A 17,549-nucleotide genomic window follows, 5' to 3' on the forward strand; every position below is an offset into this window, starting at 1 on the left:
CCCCCTGGCAGAACCAACCTAAGACTTCAATCTTCACTACACAATTCTCTCATCTCTTCTAAAGATATATTCTTTCTTGCCAGATGAGCTGCATTTCTAATTAGCAGGCTCTCCTCATGGAGCACCATCCTCTGGTAAATCAAGCGGAACGGACCTGGTGACAACAGATGCTGATCTCAAGAACACCACTCATGAAATCATCCATTATGCAGAGGTGACCTAGGCAACTGGCACACACCATCCTGCTCACACTACTACAGCATCACCATCCCATGGCTTCCAGGAAACACCCACTCACACACACAATACCACATCCACACCTAGTAAATGTTATGAAGCTTATTTGGAGTTTAAAAGTTACCAATCTCCATCAACTTGTGTTTGCCTTTTCAGGCTTAGATACTATCATTCCTCAGAGGTACACATACTAAGGTTCACAATTAGAGGGTTAGCTAAAATTAGTGCTTACCTTCAATTCTCTTTAGAGCTGAAAGGCACATATCCTTCCTTGGAAACTCAAAGGGACTGCTGCAGGTTCGAATGGTGTCACATTCACATTTCCCATTGATTATATTGCAGCCAGAGATGAGGTTTTCATTGCATGGTTCAAAACCAAGCAGTTGGTCGTCATCCCAGTTTTCATCTGTAAAACAATTAACAACCAGATAATGTTTGCTTGTAACTTCATTCAAAGCCTGTTTGAGAGCAAAATGCACAATGATACAAAGATTAACATCCAATTCTGACACCTTGAATTTGTGAAAGGCAGTTTGGCCAAAATTTTACAAATGAATGAAACCCAACTTCCTCCTAATAATTGAGAAGATGGAAATATATATCCATACATGCAGACATTAAACAGCTATAGATACAAATGTCTGTGATCAAAAACCACTGATTCTCTTACATGTTTTTACAGCAACAATTGAGATTCCTATAATACTTTAAGTTTTAAACAAATATTTCTGGATTTTCTCATGTTCAATAAAATTACAGAAGTTATACTTGTTGGTCTACAAAATAATTTTTAAAAAACTATTTATCTACTCCATCTGGTAGAGACCCACTTCAGGGTTCAAACAGCTCTTCCACTTAGTACATCAAGGCAGCTAATAAACATTAAAAAATCAGACACCACTAAGACAGTCAAGAATGAGATGCAATGGAGGCGATCCCCTCAAATGCATTTTGGTACAGATGCAAATGTCCATCAACGACCAATCAAAGCCAGAAACAACAAAACTGAGCTACAGCCCTGTGAGAGGCTGACATGATTGAGCTCTGAAGCTGAGACCAAATCACAGTGTCCTGATCATGGACTGAAGTGGACTCTAAGAAATAAAGTAGCAGATTTTAAAACCAGCATTCCGGACACCAAACTCAGACAAATGAAACCAACATGATGGAACCTTAGGCAGGCTTGATTCTTAATAATATTCCTCAGAGCCAAGGCGCCTCTCGTAGGAAACCAGACTATTGCTCTACGAAGCCCTGGGACATTATGTGGGTTTACCCCCCTCTCAATATTATCTTTAATAGATACTTTATCTCACTTTAACTGGTACTGACTGTTAAACAGTAAACATGTTTCTGATAACCATGGAGAGAATTTTTAAAAGTGCTTGAATTTGAGATAGCTAACACATGTTGTTCGAACTAAGGCAGGTATGAATGCCATCTTAAGAATTTGTTTTTATAGAAGACAGTGTAAACAAATGGCTATGATTTCTGGAGGGCTAACTTTTGCTTCTGGTGTTATCACTCCTTACTGCATTAATTACGCAAATGACAGCTCTCCCTCGCTGAAATAACTTTCTTGTCAAGGGGTCTTTAAAAGAATACCATCTACAATATAAAGAGCTTCAGGGCAATTCTTTGAAAAGGGAGAATAGAAAGCCTCCTATGTTTTGATTACAGGAGATAAGGCTCACTTATTTGATCAAAGCTTCAGCTCGGAGTAAAATGATTATCTTTCGGATTAGACATTTAAACAGAAACACAATTTATCTGTTTTAAAATTTGTTTTCCTCTTTAGCCTATATTTGGTCCTTAGAAATGACATACACACATACACACAAAGGTACATTCCTATCTTCAAGGTAACAGTGAAATTACTAAATTACTCTGAAAGGAAAACCAGAAAAGAATATATTGAGAGAATTCAACACTTTGAAAAGGAAGTGGTATTTAGTCTTCAATTATAATATTTATCAAAATGGTGCATCTAAATGATCTCTTCTATGTTTAGCTGTTGACAACATGCTGTTAGTAACACAGGCCTAATCCAGTTGAGTGAAATTTGCCATAAAGGAATTTTCGTGACTGCAGATGTACATTTGTAACTCAAAGACAGCTCAACTTTAGGAACTTAAAAACTTCTAAGAAATTCGAGTTACATTTGAATCACTGAAAAACTACCTATATTTCTGCAATTTCCCATCATATTCCTGAGCACTGTAAATCTTTATTACTGTTTTTTGTAAATATGTGCAATTATTGTATCACCAAATTCAGTTGATTGTACCTCAAAATTTTCTCCACAATAAACACTCCTTCCTCCTCCCATTACCTTCAGAACTCCCTGAACTACTGCAACTCAATGTCCTCCCACCTGTCTCCCTGCCACTATTCTCTTGTCCCGCCACCTCACTACCCACACTGTAATCTGAACTGTTACACTCAAAAGCAAACTGGCTCACTGATCTTCTCTTGCCAACAAGTCCAAATCCTTTATTGTTGAATATAAGGTTCTTCATGATGTGACTTGTGCCTACTTCTACAGATTTGTCTTCTACCAATCCCTCACAAAGCCTAATGCTCTAAGTACACAAAGATCTCACTACAGACCTTTATCATTGCTTCTATGCCTTTCTCATGGAGTACCACCTGCCTGGAACTCCTCCTCCTCTGATAACTCCTATTCTTCCTTCATGACCTAGTTCAAATATTGCTGCTTTTGAAAAGTCTTCTCCAACTACCCCAGGTGAATGGATTGCTCTACCCTCTGTGCTCCCACAAAAATCTGCACAGCCCTCTTATCCCCTATACTAATGAGGTTGTTGTCGTTAGGTATTATCAAGTAGGTTCCGACCCATAACGACCCAATGTACAACAGCGTGAAGCACCACCTGGTCCTGTGCCATCCTCACAATCGCTACTATGTTTAAGCCCGTTGTCGAAGCCACTGTGTCAATCCATCTTGTTGAGGGTCTTCCTCTTTTTCACTGACCTTCTACTTTACCAAGTATGATGTCCTTCTATAGGGACTGGTCCCTCCTGATAACATGTCCAAAGTATGTGAGACAAAGTCTTGCCATCCTCACTTCCAAGCAGCATTCTGGCTGTACTTCTTCCAAGACAGATTTTTTCGTTCGTCTGGCAGTCCACGGTATATTCAATATTCTTTGTCAATGCCTTAACTCAAAGGCATCAATTCTTCTTTGGTCTTCCTTACTCATTGTCCAGCTTTCGCACGCATATGAGGCGACTGAAAATACCATGGCTTGGGTCATCAAGGTCACATCTTCGCTTTTTACCACTTTAAAGAGGTCTTTTCTGCAGCCAATTTGTGCAATGCAATACGTCATTTTATTTCTTTATGCTGTTTCCATAGGCATTGATTGTGGATCCAAGTAAAATGAAATCCTTGACAACTTCTATATTTTCTCTGTTTATCAACTGGTCCAACTGTAAGGATTTTTGTCTTCTTTATGTTAAGGTGTAATCCATACTGAAGGCGGCACTCTTTGATATTCATCAGCAAGTGCTTCAAGTCCTGTAACTGTTTTACTTACTCAAACTTACCCAATAGACAAAGGTCCTCGTGGGCAGGTGCCAGGTCTTACCCATCTTTGAATCCACTTTTCCCTAGCACCTGGTACAGTGTCCAAAATGATATATGCTGATTTTTATGTCACTGATATGGTCAATGCAGTTTTCATTTTTATTTATTTTTTTTAATTAAAAAAGCTTTATTAAAAAAGAAGTTATGTATGTATATATACATAAGTATACATAAATAATAATATACATAACATATATGCATATATAGGTTGCTGGATGGATCAAAAGGTTTGCACACGACTATTAACCTAAAGAGGAGCCCTGGTGGCACAGTGGTTAGTGCTTGGATATTAACCAACAGGTTGGCAGTTCAAACCTGCCGGTCACTCTACGGGAGAAAGATGTGCCAGTCTGCCTCTGTAAAGATTTACAGCCTTGGAAACCCTATGGGGCAGTTCTACTATGTCCTATGGAATTGACTCGATGGCAGTGGGTTTGGTTTTTTTGTATTACCCTAAAGGTTGGTGGTTCAAATCTACCCAGTGGTGCCACAGAAGAAAGGTCTAACAATCTACTGTCATAAAGGTGGCTGTTGTTAGGTGCTGCTGAATCGATTCTAATTCATGGTGACCCCATGTGCGCAGAGTATTGCTCCATAGGATTTTCAAGACTGTGACCTTTTGGAAGCAGATCACCAGGCCTTACTTCTAAGGCACCTATGGGTGAGTTTGAATCACCAACTTTCCAGTTAATAGTCCAGTGCTTAACCATTTGCACCACCCAGGAAGTGTGAAATTACAGTCAAGAAAACCCTATGGAGCAGTTCTACTCTGTAACAAATGGGGTCACCACAAGTCAGAATCGACTGCACGGCAACAGGTTTGGGTTTTTTTTTTTTTTTTTGGCTATAATCTTTTTTAAATTTTATTGTGCTTTAGGTGAAAGTTTACAGCACAAATTAGTTTCTCATTCAAAAATTTTTACACAAATTGTTTTGTGACATTGGTTGCAATTCCCTTATTGTGTCAGCACACTTCCCCTCTCCCTTTCCACCCTGGGTTTCCTGTGTTCCTTCCTCCAGTTTTCCTGTCCCTTCCTGCCTTCTTGTCTTTGCTGACAGGCAGGTGTTGCCCATTTGGTCTTGTATACTTGATTGAACTAAGAAGCACTTTCCTCACATGTGTTATTGTTTCTTTTATAGGCCTTTGTAGTCTCTGGCTGAAAGGTGGACTTGAAAGCGGCTTCAGTTCTGAGTTAGCAGGGTGTCTGGGAGCCATAATCTCGGGGGTTCCTCCAGGCTCTGTCAGACCAGTAAGTCTGGTCTTTTTTGTGTGTGTGTGAATTTGAATTTTGTTCTACATTCTTGTCCCGCTCTGTCCGGAACCCTCTATTGTGATCACTGTCAGAGCAGTCAGTGGTGGTAGACAGGTATCATCTAGTTCTTCTGGGCTCAGTCTGGTGGAAGCTGTGGTTCATGTGGTCCATTAGTCCTTTGGACTAATATTTTCCTTGTGTCTTTGGTTTTCTTCATTCTCCTTTGCTCCAGATGGAATGCGACCAACAGATGTATCTTAGATGGCTGCTCCAAGCTTTTACGACCCCAGACACTACTCACCAAAGTAGGATGTAGAACATTTATGTTATGAACTGTTAACGCCAATTGACTTGGATGCCCCCAAGACCATGGTCCCCAGCCCTCAGCCCCAGTAACTCGGTCCCTCAAGGTGTTTGGACATGTCTAGGAAGCTTCTATGACTTTGCCGTGGTCAAGCTGTGCTCACTGGTTTTATATATATATATGTATGTAGGTATGTATATATATGTGTGTGTGTGTATATATACATATCACACATATAAAACATTAGGGAAAATTAGATTTTGAGAAAATACAGTGAATACTTTTAATCAATAAAAAACTTTTTAAGTGATACACACACACACATACACCTACATCAAGAAAAGTTTAAATTCTCATGGAATCTAGACTTTCTGGAGCTATGGAGGTGGGATGAATCCCGAAAACTACTGCCCTGAGATAATCTTTAAACCTTAAACCAAAAATATCCCCTGAAATCTTAAAACCAAACAATAGTTTAACTATTAAAGAATATCTGCCTTGAACATTGTACTCTTTTAAGATCTAGCTATATGGGGTAATTATGGAGCCCTGGTGGCGCACGGCTAAGCACTCAGAAGCAAACTGAAAGGTTGGCAGTTTGAACCCACAGGAGGTTCTGTGGAATAAAGGACCTGGCAATCTGCTCCCATAAAGATTACAGCCTAGGAAACCCTATGGGGGAGTTCTACTCTGTCCTATTGGGTCACTATGAGTTGGAATCGACTCGACGGCACACAACATGTTTTATGATAATCAAATTGACAAAAGAAACTTGAAAGATTAGACAGGAAACTTAGGGGGCAGGGAGTTTATGTTAACGGGGGAGGAATAACTCAGAAAAGGAGGGTGAGAATGGTTGCACAACTCAAGTAATGTAATCAATGTAACTGAACTATACATGCAGAAATGGTTGTATTAGGGTATCTTCTGCTGTATATATTCTCAACAACAAAAATATTTTAAAAAAGGAAAAACTATATTTAAGTATTATATAATGGACATGATTTAGAGAAATGCTTAAGATATATTTTGGCACATTTCTCACTAAGCATCATTTATCATTAGTCTCTTTCCCAGTTCAGTTCTAAGACTTCAACCTCTTATCACCTGGCTGGCATCAAGAGTCCTTTCAAAAAGCCCATCTCACAGCCAATTTGTTTTCAACTGCCAGGTGTTTTTCTCTGTCTCCCCACAGGAAACTCCTTTTCCCTCAATGTGGAATCAGATCTAAAAGGCTAACTGCCCTTGGTGATCTCCCTGGCTCCGTAGTGGTTTTTGCCTCTTTTTCAGAAGGTTCTTGGCTGCAGCAACAGGCTACACCTGAAGATGCCCAGGTGAGTTGACTGCTCCCTCAGGAAACGTCACAGCCACCACGTCCAGACGGCAGCATCTCTGACTTCTAATCCATAAATGTCTTACATGCTTTTATCTTCTTTTCTGAGGGAAAATCATCTCAATTCTCTATCTCTATCCTAATCAAGACTTCGTTTTCCTTCTTGGCAAATAAGTTTCCTTAGCAACCCTGCTTATAAGATCAAGTACCATCATGCTTCTGAAACAAATGCTGTCATTCTTTTCCATTATAGAATATTATACTTTAATTTAACAGAAAACCAACAGGGATTTAAAGCAAAAAATTATGTTTTTAAATCTCTATTTCCTAAGACATTCAGCAAAAAAGAGGAAGACCCTCAACGAGATGGACTGACACAGTGGTTGCAACAATGGACTCAAACACAGCAACAATTGTGAGGATGGCACTGGATTGGGCAGTGTTTCGCTCTGTGTACACAGGGTCACCATGAATTGGAACCGACTCGACGGGACCTAACAAAAACATCAACAATTTTCCTAAGTAAATCATATATATTGCATGAGAATCAAAGTTCAAGATTCTGATTCTCTGACATACTTCCTGGTTTCTCTTTGGCCACTTTTTAGGGGGAAAGAGAGTTTAAAAGTACTGCCCCTTAGCCATTTATAGCAAATAGTTTTTTTTCCTGCTACTCTATATGTGAAAGGTGTAGTCTCCCAGCCTGATAGGTCAAGACAATTGAGCTACCTCTGCAAATGTATTTTTAAGTTTGTAACTTCTGCAAGATTCCAAATTATGATGTTAAATATATTACTTTATTTAAATATAAAATGAGAGAGATCTAATACACCCTGAAAAGTGACTGTAAAAATTTATATCAGAAACATATTTATACGTATCCAATTATGTGAGTACTACAGCAAGACTGAAGTTGTCAAGGATTTCATTTTACTTGGATCCACAATCAACACCCATGGAAGCAGCAGTCAAGAAATCAAAAGATGCACTGCATTAGGCAAATCTGCTGCAAAAGACCTCTTTAAAGTGCTGAAAAGCAAAGATGTCACCTTGAAGACTAAGGTGCACCTGACCCAAGCAATGGTGTTTTCAATTGTCTCATATGCATGCGAAAGCTGGACAATGAATAAGGAAGACCGAGGAAGAACTGACGCCTTTGAATTGTGGTGGTGGCGAAGAATACTGAATATACTATAGAGTGCTAAAAGAATGAACAAATTTGTCCTGGAAGAAGTACAACCAGAATGCTCCTTAGAAACAAGGAATTCGAGACCACGTCTCACATACTTCGGACATGTTATCAAGAGAGATCAGTCCCTGGAGAACGACACCATGCTTGGTAAAGCAGAGGGTCAGTGAAAAAGAGGAAGACCCTCAATGAGATGGATTGACACAGTGGCTGCAACAATGGGCTCAAGCATAACAATGACTGTGAGGATGGCACAGGACCGGGCAGTGTGTCATTCTGTTGTACACAGGATCGCCACGAGTTGGAACCGACCTGATGGGCACCTAACAACAACAGTGAAGAGAGTCAGGTATACCGAACATCCTGACCAATTCGGATGCCTAGAAGACATCTCGAAATAGAATGCTCTTCCTTGAGACAACTACTGTACTTCAGTATGCAGAACAATTGCTTTATATGTATTTCCCGTATCATTCTACAGAACATTAATGATATGTAATCAAAGGTTGAAATCTAGTAAAATTAATAATTTGTACTGTTCCACCAAGGACATTCTTAGGGAAAACTTTTTTTTTTTTTTTGTCTGTTTATTACTTATTTTACTGCAAATGCGTGGCAAAATACATGCAAAAAAAAAAAATACAAAGATTACTAGTGCAGTTTAGTGCTACAGTCTCAATTCATACTAAGATGCCAGCTGTTTTACCCACCATTGCTTTTGCACCATCAGGGCAAAGGCTGACACAGAGAAAAAGGCAAGTAACATTTTAATATTATAAAATAGTTCTGACCTTGTGTACCACCTGAAAACTTTCTGAGGTCCCCCAGGGGTTCACAGTCCACACTTTGAGAACTCCCGTTCTAATAAGAATGTCCCACTAGTACACCTGGGCCAAGGCAGCACGGGAGCCAGGACTGAGAAGCAACAAAGGACACTGGAAACTTCATCTCCTAGCAGTTACTGTTGAACCATAAGAACATGTTTCTTTAATGTGATTAGTTAACATGGAACCAGTAAATAAGGATGTCGGTATAATGCAGAAGTTGTACTGGTTCATATACAATTTTTCCCAGCACATTAGTGTTATGAAAAGATCAGGAGAAAGCCTTCTCACAATTAACGGAAAGGTCTCAGCAATATATGAAGATCTTAAGAAAAAGCTGATACAGGAAGTCCCCAGGTTAGGAACTAGATCCATTCCTAAGTCTGTCTTTAAGTTGAATTTGTAGGTAAGCCAAAATAGGTACATACAGTTTTTATTTAGTGTCAGTTAGTCAAAAGTTTAACTTAGTATATAGTACATATTTTACCTCTCTACACATATAAAACACTTAAGAACACTTCTAAACCGTGCAATGTTTTCATAAGCCTAACAAAGTAGTACGTGAGTTCATTATTATGAATCATTGTTATTTAACTCAAATTTTTAATATAACAGGCTTTATAGCAGTCTGTTCTTAAGAACAAGTTGTCTGTAAATCGGACGTGCGTAACTCAGGGATTGCCTGTAATCTCGTTTGAGGTCCTTCCTAGAGTACAAGCGATGGCTGCTTTAGTGGCTGAACTTCCCACTATGTTAAGCCATCTAGAGAGGCTTCAAGGGCAAATGAAAAAGCTACAGAGACATTTTCCCCCGTATTTAAAAAAAATATGATGACGAAACTACCCCCGGATCTAATTTTTAATTTTGATGAAATCAGTCTCCATTAAAAGTGAATGTCTTCCAGGCCCCATGCCTGTTGGAAACAGCATAAGTTCTGAAGGGTAAGGATGGGCTGCCCGGTGACTCCAGGTGCAAATGCCAGGGGTGACTTAACTGTGTCAGCATTTTTATTTGGACTGTTATTATTTATTACTTATCTTCTGTGTACACAGTTGGAAACTTTCCCAAAAACTCTCTTACTTTTAATGTAGTGAATGATTTTGTAGAAGGTAAGTTGCCTTTTTTTAAGAGCATACATGTGATGCCAAAGCTGAAACACCAGTAGTTCCAACGGCCACCTTCATCTTATCCAGGACTTTGCCTTTCTGCTCCACAAAGCATCTTCTGATACTCTTGGTGATGCCTGAAATGCCTTCCTTCTACAATTTGATGTAAAAGATTTAAATGCAAGAGCTAGTTAGGAAGGAGATTCAATCCTAAGAGTAGAAAGGGGGGGTGTTGAGGCGAAGGATGTGAAGGATACACCTCCCACCCAGACCTGAGCAGCATTACAAGGCACATAAACCCTGCTCCCTGGAACTCTAGCAACCAGCCATGGCAACCCTAGCCTAAATGATCCTGGATTCAACCTCTCTGCCGTTCAACACATCTTTCCATTTTCTTGCTGGTGTCTGAAATTCCATTAACATGGAATAAAACATTTTAGGTATGGCTGTATTTACTGGACAAAGCACTGTGTGTTAATCTGAAATCACTGCCCTCCTAAAGGCGGAAGGCATTTGTATACTCAGAGCCTTACCTTTTCTGCCTTGTATCTCCTTACGTTAATGGAGTTTACTCCAAACCAAGATATAGCTGCACCCCATTATGTGGCAATCCACTTAACTCAAAATATGCTATAGCAGATATTAAAAAGCAGGAAACAAATTCACAGCACACACTCAGAAGCTCACAGTAATGGAATTCTGTTGGCAGAAGAGAGGCTTCTGGGAATATATATCAAATTAATTCTCCAGCTGTTCACATATCCCTGTGGCTACAGTAAGATGCAAACAGCTAATACTGGCATCTCTTTCCATGACAGCCTAGAAACCCCAATGTAATATAAAATTGCTGCTCTTAACTCTCCCAGCTCCTGGCTGGCTGTTATCAGGCATTCAGTCCTGTTCAAGGAGGAATCTAACGCAGCACTGAGCTCTCATTCTCTCTGCTTGGAGCTTAAGGGCGGATGTTCCAAAAGCTGGTGCTTTCCTTTCCCTCTCCTCCTTGTGTTGTAATCAGTGCAAAGCAGGAAGAGCAAAATTAGGCTTATCAGTAGAAATGATTCATGTTACAAAAATCTGTTTTACAAACATTTCCACAAAGTGAAACTGTTAGGCATATGTAACTATATATACCACACTGGACAAAAGCCTGAATCTTTAAAACAATGGATTACTAAAATATGCACATAAGTGTCTACTGAAGATCAACTCTTAAACAAATGCAAACTTCTAAATATTTAACAAATAACACGACATTGATTCTTAAAATCTCCAAGTGGGAACTTCTTTGGAAAACAAGCAGTGCTGACCTAATTTACTAATCAATGTACAGTACAACATTTCTAATAATAAGCATATGTTCCCTTGTACTTTTTATCAGACACCTTATCACCAGTAATACAACCAACAGAGAAGAACCAGAGACACACTACAGAACATAAACTCATTCATTCATTCATCCCTTCTTTCAATCAGTCACTCCCCAAGCAGATACTGGTATCTATCATGCATCACAGGAGAAAGATGTGGCAGTCTGCTTCCGTAAAGATTTACAGCCTCGGAAACCCTATGCGGCAGTTCTACTCTGTCCTACAGGGTCGTTATGAGTCAGAATTGACTCAACAGCAGTGGGTTGTTTTTTTATTATTATTATGCATCAGGTACTGAATGAGGTGCTAAGGATTCAAGATGTTAAGAGGAGTTTACAGTATAATTTCCTACATTCTCACCAAAATCATATCAAATATGTGAATAAAATGTTCCTAGCAATCCTGAAGCAGAGGGAATAGTTAAGTAAGGAAAAGGTAATTTTCTTTTAGATAGCAAGAAGCTAGTGGGGAAATGGGGAGGGGCTTAAGAGAAGATAGTCAGTGTTTCTAGAAACAAAGAATTTATGAAACAAGAAGACAAGGAGAGGAGAGGAGAGACTGAGGCTAGAGAACACAATGCTCTCACTCCACACCTGTGCCTAAATTAAGACTATTGTGAACTGCATATGGAAAAACAGACACCACAGTGTAAAGAAGAGAGCCCAGCCTAGAGAGCACGTCATAGTTCTGTCACTAATTCCTGACAAGTCCATGTCACTACCCTAAACAGGAACATTTCTTCAGTACTAAAACAGAGGTGGAATGGATGATTTGTGAGATCCCTTTAGACTATATCCTCATGCTTCTTTGATCCTGGCATCTGTTAAAAGTTGTTCAATGCTAACGATTTACTGGTAACAGTTCCAGACAATCACATGCTTATGGTGGCTAGAATTTAAATTTAAAATAATTTCCCATTATCAGACCAATGTGCAGTTTGGAAAACAGGCTCACTATGCATAGAAAGCAAACCAAGAGTGCTTTTAACATAACAAATACCACTTTCTAGGACTTTCTAGCATCTTCAGTTATGGAAGATTCCATAACTGAAGTCTCAATGTATTAATGAGTTTTACTTTCTAGACCAGCATGCCCAAACTCTGCATACTTCATATCAGTATTTTAGGTATGTAAACCAATCTATGTACGTTTATTTATTTATATTCATATACTAGTGAACTAATAATTACGTACATTATAAAATATATGAACAGAAATTTAAAATGTAACATCTTAAAGATGGCGTTTACTTTTAAAAATTTAAATTCTATTTTGAATTTAATATTTTTATTTTGCTGTACAATAAACATACAAATAATTTTTATTTCTGTGAGAACCATGTGATTCACTACAACTTTATGCCCTTTTTTTTAAATCTTGGTTTAATATTTTATCATACAACAATTCAAAGGCCTGATTCTAAGTCCAGTTTATTTTGATATTTGGTTTTAATGACCATCAGAGTCAGAAAAGGTATCTTACAAAGTCATGTAGATACAAACAGAAAAAGCACATCAAGGCTGTACTTATCATGATACGCATCTTTCAGTTACATTCACAAATTATGAAAACATTTCTGCTGAAATTCAGCTAAAAAATTTCCATCTTTCCTTTATGTTGTATCAGTTGTTCTTGCAAGCCAACCAGAAGATGTTGCTTTATACATAATTTTAACAAAAGAGTTAAAAATTTGTTCCTACTACTCAATTTGAAGATTTTTAAACTTCTCCTATAGTGGTAATGGTTGCACAACATGGTGAATGTAATTCATGTTATTGAGTTGCACACTTAAAACTAGTTAACAGAAAGCTCCACAATAATGGTAGAAAAATTCAACAAACCACTCTCAGTAAGAGATAGAACATCTAGAAAGAAACGGAACAAAGATAAAGAAGATCTAAAGGCCACAATCAACCAACTTGACCTTACAGACATATATAGAACACTCCACCCAAGAGCAGACAAGTATACATTCTTTTCCAATACACATGGAACAGTCTCCAGAACCTGAACAGGCCCGTAACAAGAGAAAAGACTGAAAAGGTGAAGAAAAAAAAAAAAAAAAAAGAAAAACTCCCAACAGAAAAAAGTCCTGGCCTAGATCGCTTCGCTTGAGAATTCTACCAAACATTCAGAGAAGAGCTCACACGAGTCTACTCAAACTACTTCAGAACACAGAAAAGGAAGAGATACTTCCAAATTCACTCTATGAAGCCACCATAACCCTGATACCAAACCAGGCGAAGGTACCACAGAAAAAGAAAATCACAGACCAGTATCTCTCATGAATATAAATGCAACAACTCTCAACAAAATTGTAGCCAACAGAATCAGCATCGTATCAAAAAATAATACACCACAACGAAGTGGAATTCATACCAGGTATGTAAAGATGGTTCAACATTAGAAAACCAATAAATGTAATCTACCACATAAACTGAACAAAAGAAAAAAGATCACATGATCATCTCAACTGATGCACAAAAGGTGTTTGATGAGGTCCAACACCCATTTCTGGAAAAAAAAAAAAAAAAAACTCCAAAAAAATAGAAATAGAAGGGAAACACTTCAATCTAATGAAGGGCATCTATACAAAACCAGGAGCCTTGGTGGCATAGTGGTTAAGAACACAGTTGCTAACCAAATGGACAGCAGTTCAAATCTACCAGCAGCTCCTTGGAAACCCTATGGGGCAGTTCTACTCTGTCCTATAGGGTTGCTATGAGTCAGAATCAACTCCATGGCAATGGGTTTGGTTTTTTCTTATATAAAACCAAGAGCCCTGGAGGCACAGTGATTAACAGCTTGGCTGCTAACCAAAAGGTCGGCAGTTCGAATTCACCAGCTGCTCCTTGGAATCTACTCTGTCCTATACAGTCACTATGAGTCGGAATTGACTGGACAGCAACAGGTTATACAAAGCCAACAACCAACATAATTCTCAATGGAGAGATCGCTGAAAGCATTCCCCATGAGAATGGAAACAGGACAAGGATGCTCTTTATCACCACTCTTACTTAACATTGTGCTGGAAGGCCTAGCTAGAGCAATAAGGCAAGAAAAAGAAACAAAAAGCATCCAAATTGGAAAGGAAGAAGGAAAACTATTCCTGTACACAGATGATATGATCCTGTACAAAGAATCCACAAAAAACTACTGAAACTAATACATAGAGCTAAACAGCAGGATACAAGATCAACAAACAAAAATCAGCTGGATTCCTATATACCAACAAAGAGAACTTTGAAAAAGAAATCAGAGAAACAATACCCTAAAAAGATAAAATACTTCGGAATAAATCTAACCAGGGGTGTAAAATACCTATAAAAAGACAACTACAAAATACTATTCCAAGAAACCCAGAGAGGCCTACATAAATGGAAAAACATACCATGTTCATGGGGAAGAAGACTCAACATTGTGAAAATGTCAATTCTCACAGATGTAAAGCAATCTACAAATAAAATGCAATCCCAATCCAAACATCAACAGCATTCTTTGACGAGACAGAAAAACTAATGAACTTTATATAGCAAGGAAAGAGTCCCCAGATATGCAAAGCATTACTGGAAAAGAAAAAAAAAAAAAAGAACAGTGTAGGAGGCTTCATGCTACCTGATCTCAGAATCTACTACATAGCCACAGTAGTCAAAACAGCCTGGTACTGGAACAATGACAGACATGTAGAACAATCAAACAGAATCAAGAACCCAGATGTAAGTTCCATCCACCTATGGTCAGATGATCCCTGAAAATGGACCAAAGTCCATTAAATGGGGAAAAGACAGTCTTTATAACAAATGGTGCTGGCAAAACTGGACGTCTATCTGTAAAAAAATGAAGCAACATCCATACCTCACATCATACACTAAAACTAACTCAAAACGGAAGGAAGACCTAAACATAAAACCTGAAAAAGACAAAGATTATGGAAGAAAAAAATAGGGACAATATTAAGGACCTTAATACATGACGGAAATACAATACAAACCAATAATTAACAATGCACAAACACCAGAAGATACAGTAGATAACCGGGAACTCCTAAAAGTTAAACATTTACGCTCATCAAAAGACTTCACTAAGAGTAAAAAGAGAACATACAGACTGGGAAAAAATTTTTGGCCACCACATCTCCGAAAAGGGTCTAATCTCTAAAATCTATAGAATACTTCAACACCTCAACAACAAAAAGACAAATAATCCAATTAAAAAATGGGCAAAGGATATGAACAGATACTTCACCAAAGAAGACGTTCGGTGGACTAACAGACACATCAGGAAATGCTCACAATCATTAGCCATTAAAGAAATGCAAATCAAAACTACAATGAGATACAATCCTACCTGACATTACTGGCACTAATCCAAGAAACAGAAAATAAAAATGTTGGAGAAGTTGCAGGGAGATTGAAACTCTTATGTACTGCTCGTAGGAGTGTAAAATGGTACAACCCCTATGGAAAACGATATGGTGCCCCCTTAAAAACTAGAAATAGAAATATACGATCCAGTAATCCCACTCCTAGGAATATACCCTAGAGAAATAAGAGCCATCACATGAATAGACACATGCACACCCATGTTCGTCGCAGCATTATTTACAATAGCGAAAAGATGGAAACAACCTAAGCGCCCATCAACAGATGAATGGATAAACAAACTACGGTATGTATACACAATGGAATACTACACAACGATGAAGAACAATGATGAATCCTCGAAACATCTCACAAGATGGATGAATCTGGAGGGCATTATGCTGATCTAAATAAGGCAATCACAAAAGGACAAATACTGTATGAGACCACTATTATAAAAAACCAAGAAAAGGTTTACACACAGGAAAAAACAATCTTTGACAGTTACAAGGGAGGGGAGGGCTGGAGAGGAGAAATCACTAACTACATAGTAGATAAGTGTTAACTTTGGTGGAGGGCAAGACAGCACACAGTATAGGGGATGTCAGCACAACTTGACCAAGCCAAAGCCATAGAAGCTTCCTAGACACATCCAAACACCTTGAGGGACCGAGTTACTAGGGCTGAGGGCTGGGGACCATGGTCTCGGTGGACATCCAGGTCAGCTGACGTAACAAAGTTCATAAAGAAAATGTTCTATATCCTACCTTGATGAGTAGCGTGTGGGGTCTTAAAAGCTTGCGAGCGGTCATCTAAGATACATCTATTGGTCTCTTTCTATCCAGAGCAAAGGAGAATGAAGAAAACCCAAGGCACAAGGAAAATGTTAGTCCAAAGGACTAATGGACCACATCAACCACAGCCTTCACCAGCCTAAGCCCAGAAGAACTAGATGGTGTCCAACTACTACCACTGACTGCTCTTAACAGGGATCATGATAGAGGGTCTCAGACAGGGCGGGAGAAAAATGTAGAACAAAATTCAAATTCACGAAAAGAAAAAAAAAAAAAGACCAAACTTACTGGTCTGACAGAGCCTGGAGGAACCCCCGAGACTATGGCTCCCGGACACCCTGCTAACTCAGAACTGAAGCCACTCTCAAGTCCACCTTTCAGCCAGAGACTATACAGGCCTATAAAAGAATCAATGACACATGTGAGGAAAGTGCTTCTTAGTTCAATCAAGTATTACAAGACCAAATGGGCAACACCCGCCCATCAGCAAAGACAAGAAGGCAGGAAGAGACAGGAAAATTGGAGGAAGGAACACAGGGAACCCGGGGTGGAAAGGGAAACTGGGAGTGTACTGACACAATGTGGTGATTGCAACCAATGTCACAAAACAATTTGTGTAAAAATTTTTGAATGAGAAACTAATTTGTGCTGTAAACTTTCAAATAAAGCATAATAAAATTTTAAAAAATTAGTTAAAATGGCAATTTTTTCTTATATATATTTTACCAACATTTAAAAAAAATCTGTTCCTAATTTTTTTTTTTTTTAATGTCTATCTAAAAGCATAGACTCCCTAGTAAAAGAAAACAATAACACATGTGAGGAATGAGAATGGGAATGGTTAATGTGCTCGGCTGCTAACCAAAAGGCTGGATGCTTGAGTCCACCCAGAGACACTAAGAAAGTTAGCCACTGAAAACCCTATGGAACATAATTCTACTCTGACACGTATGGGGTGGCCATGAGTCAGAATTGACTCAACTGCAATCGGTTTTTTAATCTAAGAGTATATGGATAAATTTTCAGCAACAAAATCACACAATCAAAGAAAACATTGCCAAACATCCAACTTTCAAAATTTTAGTTTCTTTTGAAAAGCTACGTGTTTTTAATCACCATCAATACAACACTTTATTTTTGCAATGAAGGAACAGATTAAGTGTTATTATCCAAA

The 17,549-nt window shown here is 38.5% G+C and overlaps 1 protein-coding gene across 1 annotated transcript in view; it reads right to left on the minus strand.

Moving 5' to 3' along the window:
• Positions 1-17,549, minus strand: part of CRIM1 (cysteine rich transmembrane BMP regulator 1) — a 262,328-nt gene that overhangs the window by 192,671 nt on the left and 52,108 nt on the right. Inside the window, exon 2 of the mRNA XM_004369565.2 lies at positions 470-643. Within this exon, the coding sequence (XP_004369622.1) occupies positions 470-643 (174 nt within the window). The remainder of the gene's footprint in view (positions 1-469; positions 644-17,549) is intronic.

Source organism: Trichechus manatus, unplaced genomic scaffold (genome assembly GCF_000243295.1).
Source record: "Trichechus manatus latirostris isolate Lorelei unplaced genomic scaffold, TriManLat1.0 scaffold00005, whole genome shotgun sequence".
NCBI lineage: Eukaryota > Metazoa > Chordata > Mammalia > Sirenia > Trichechidae > Trichechus > Trichechus manatus.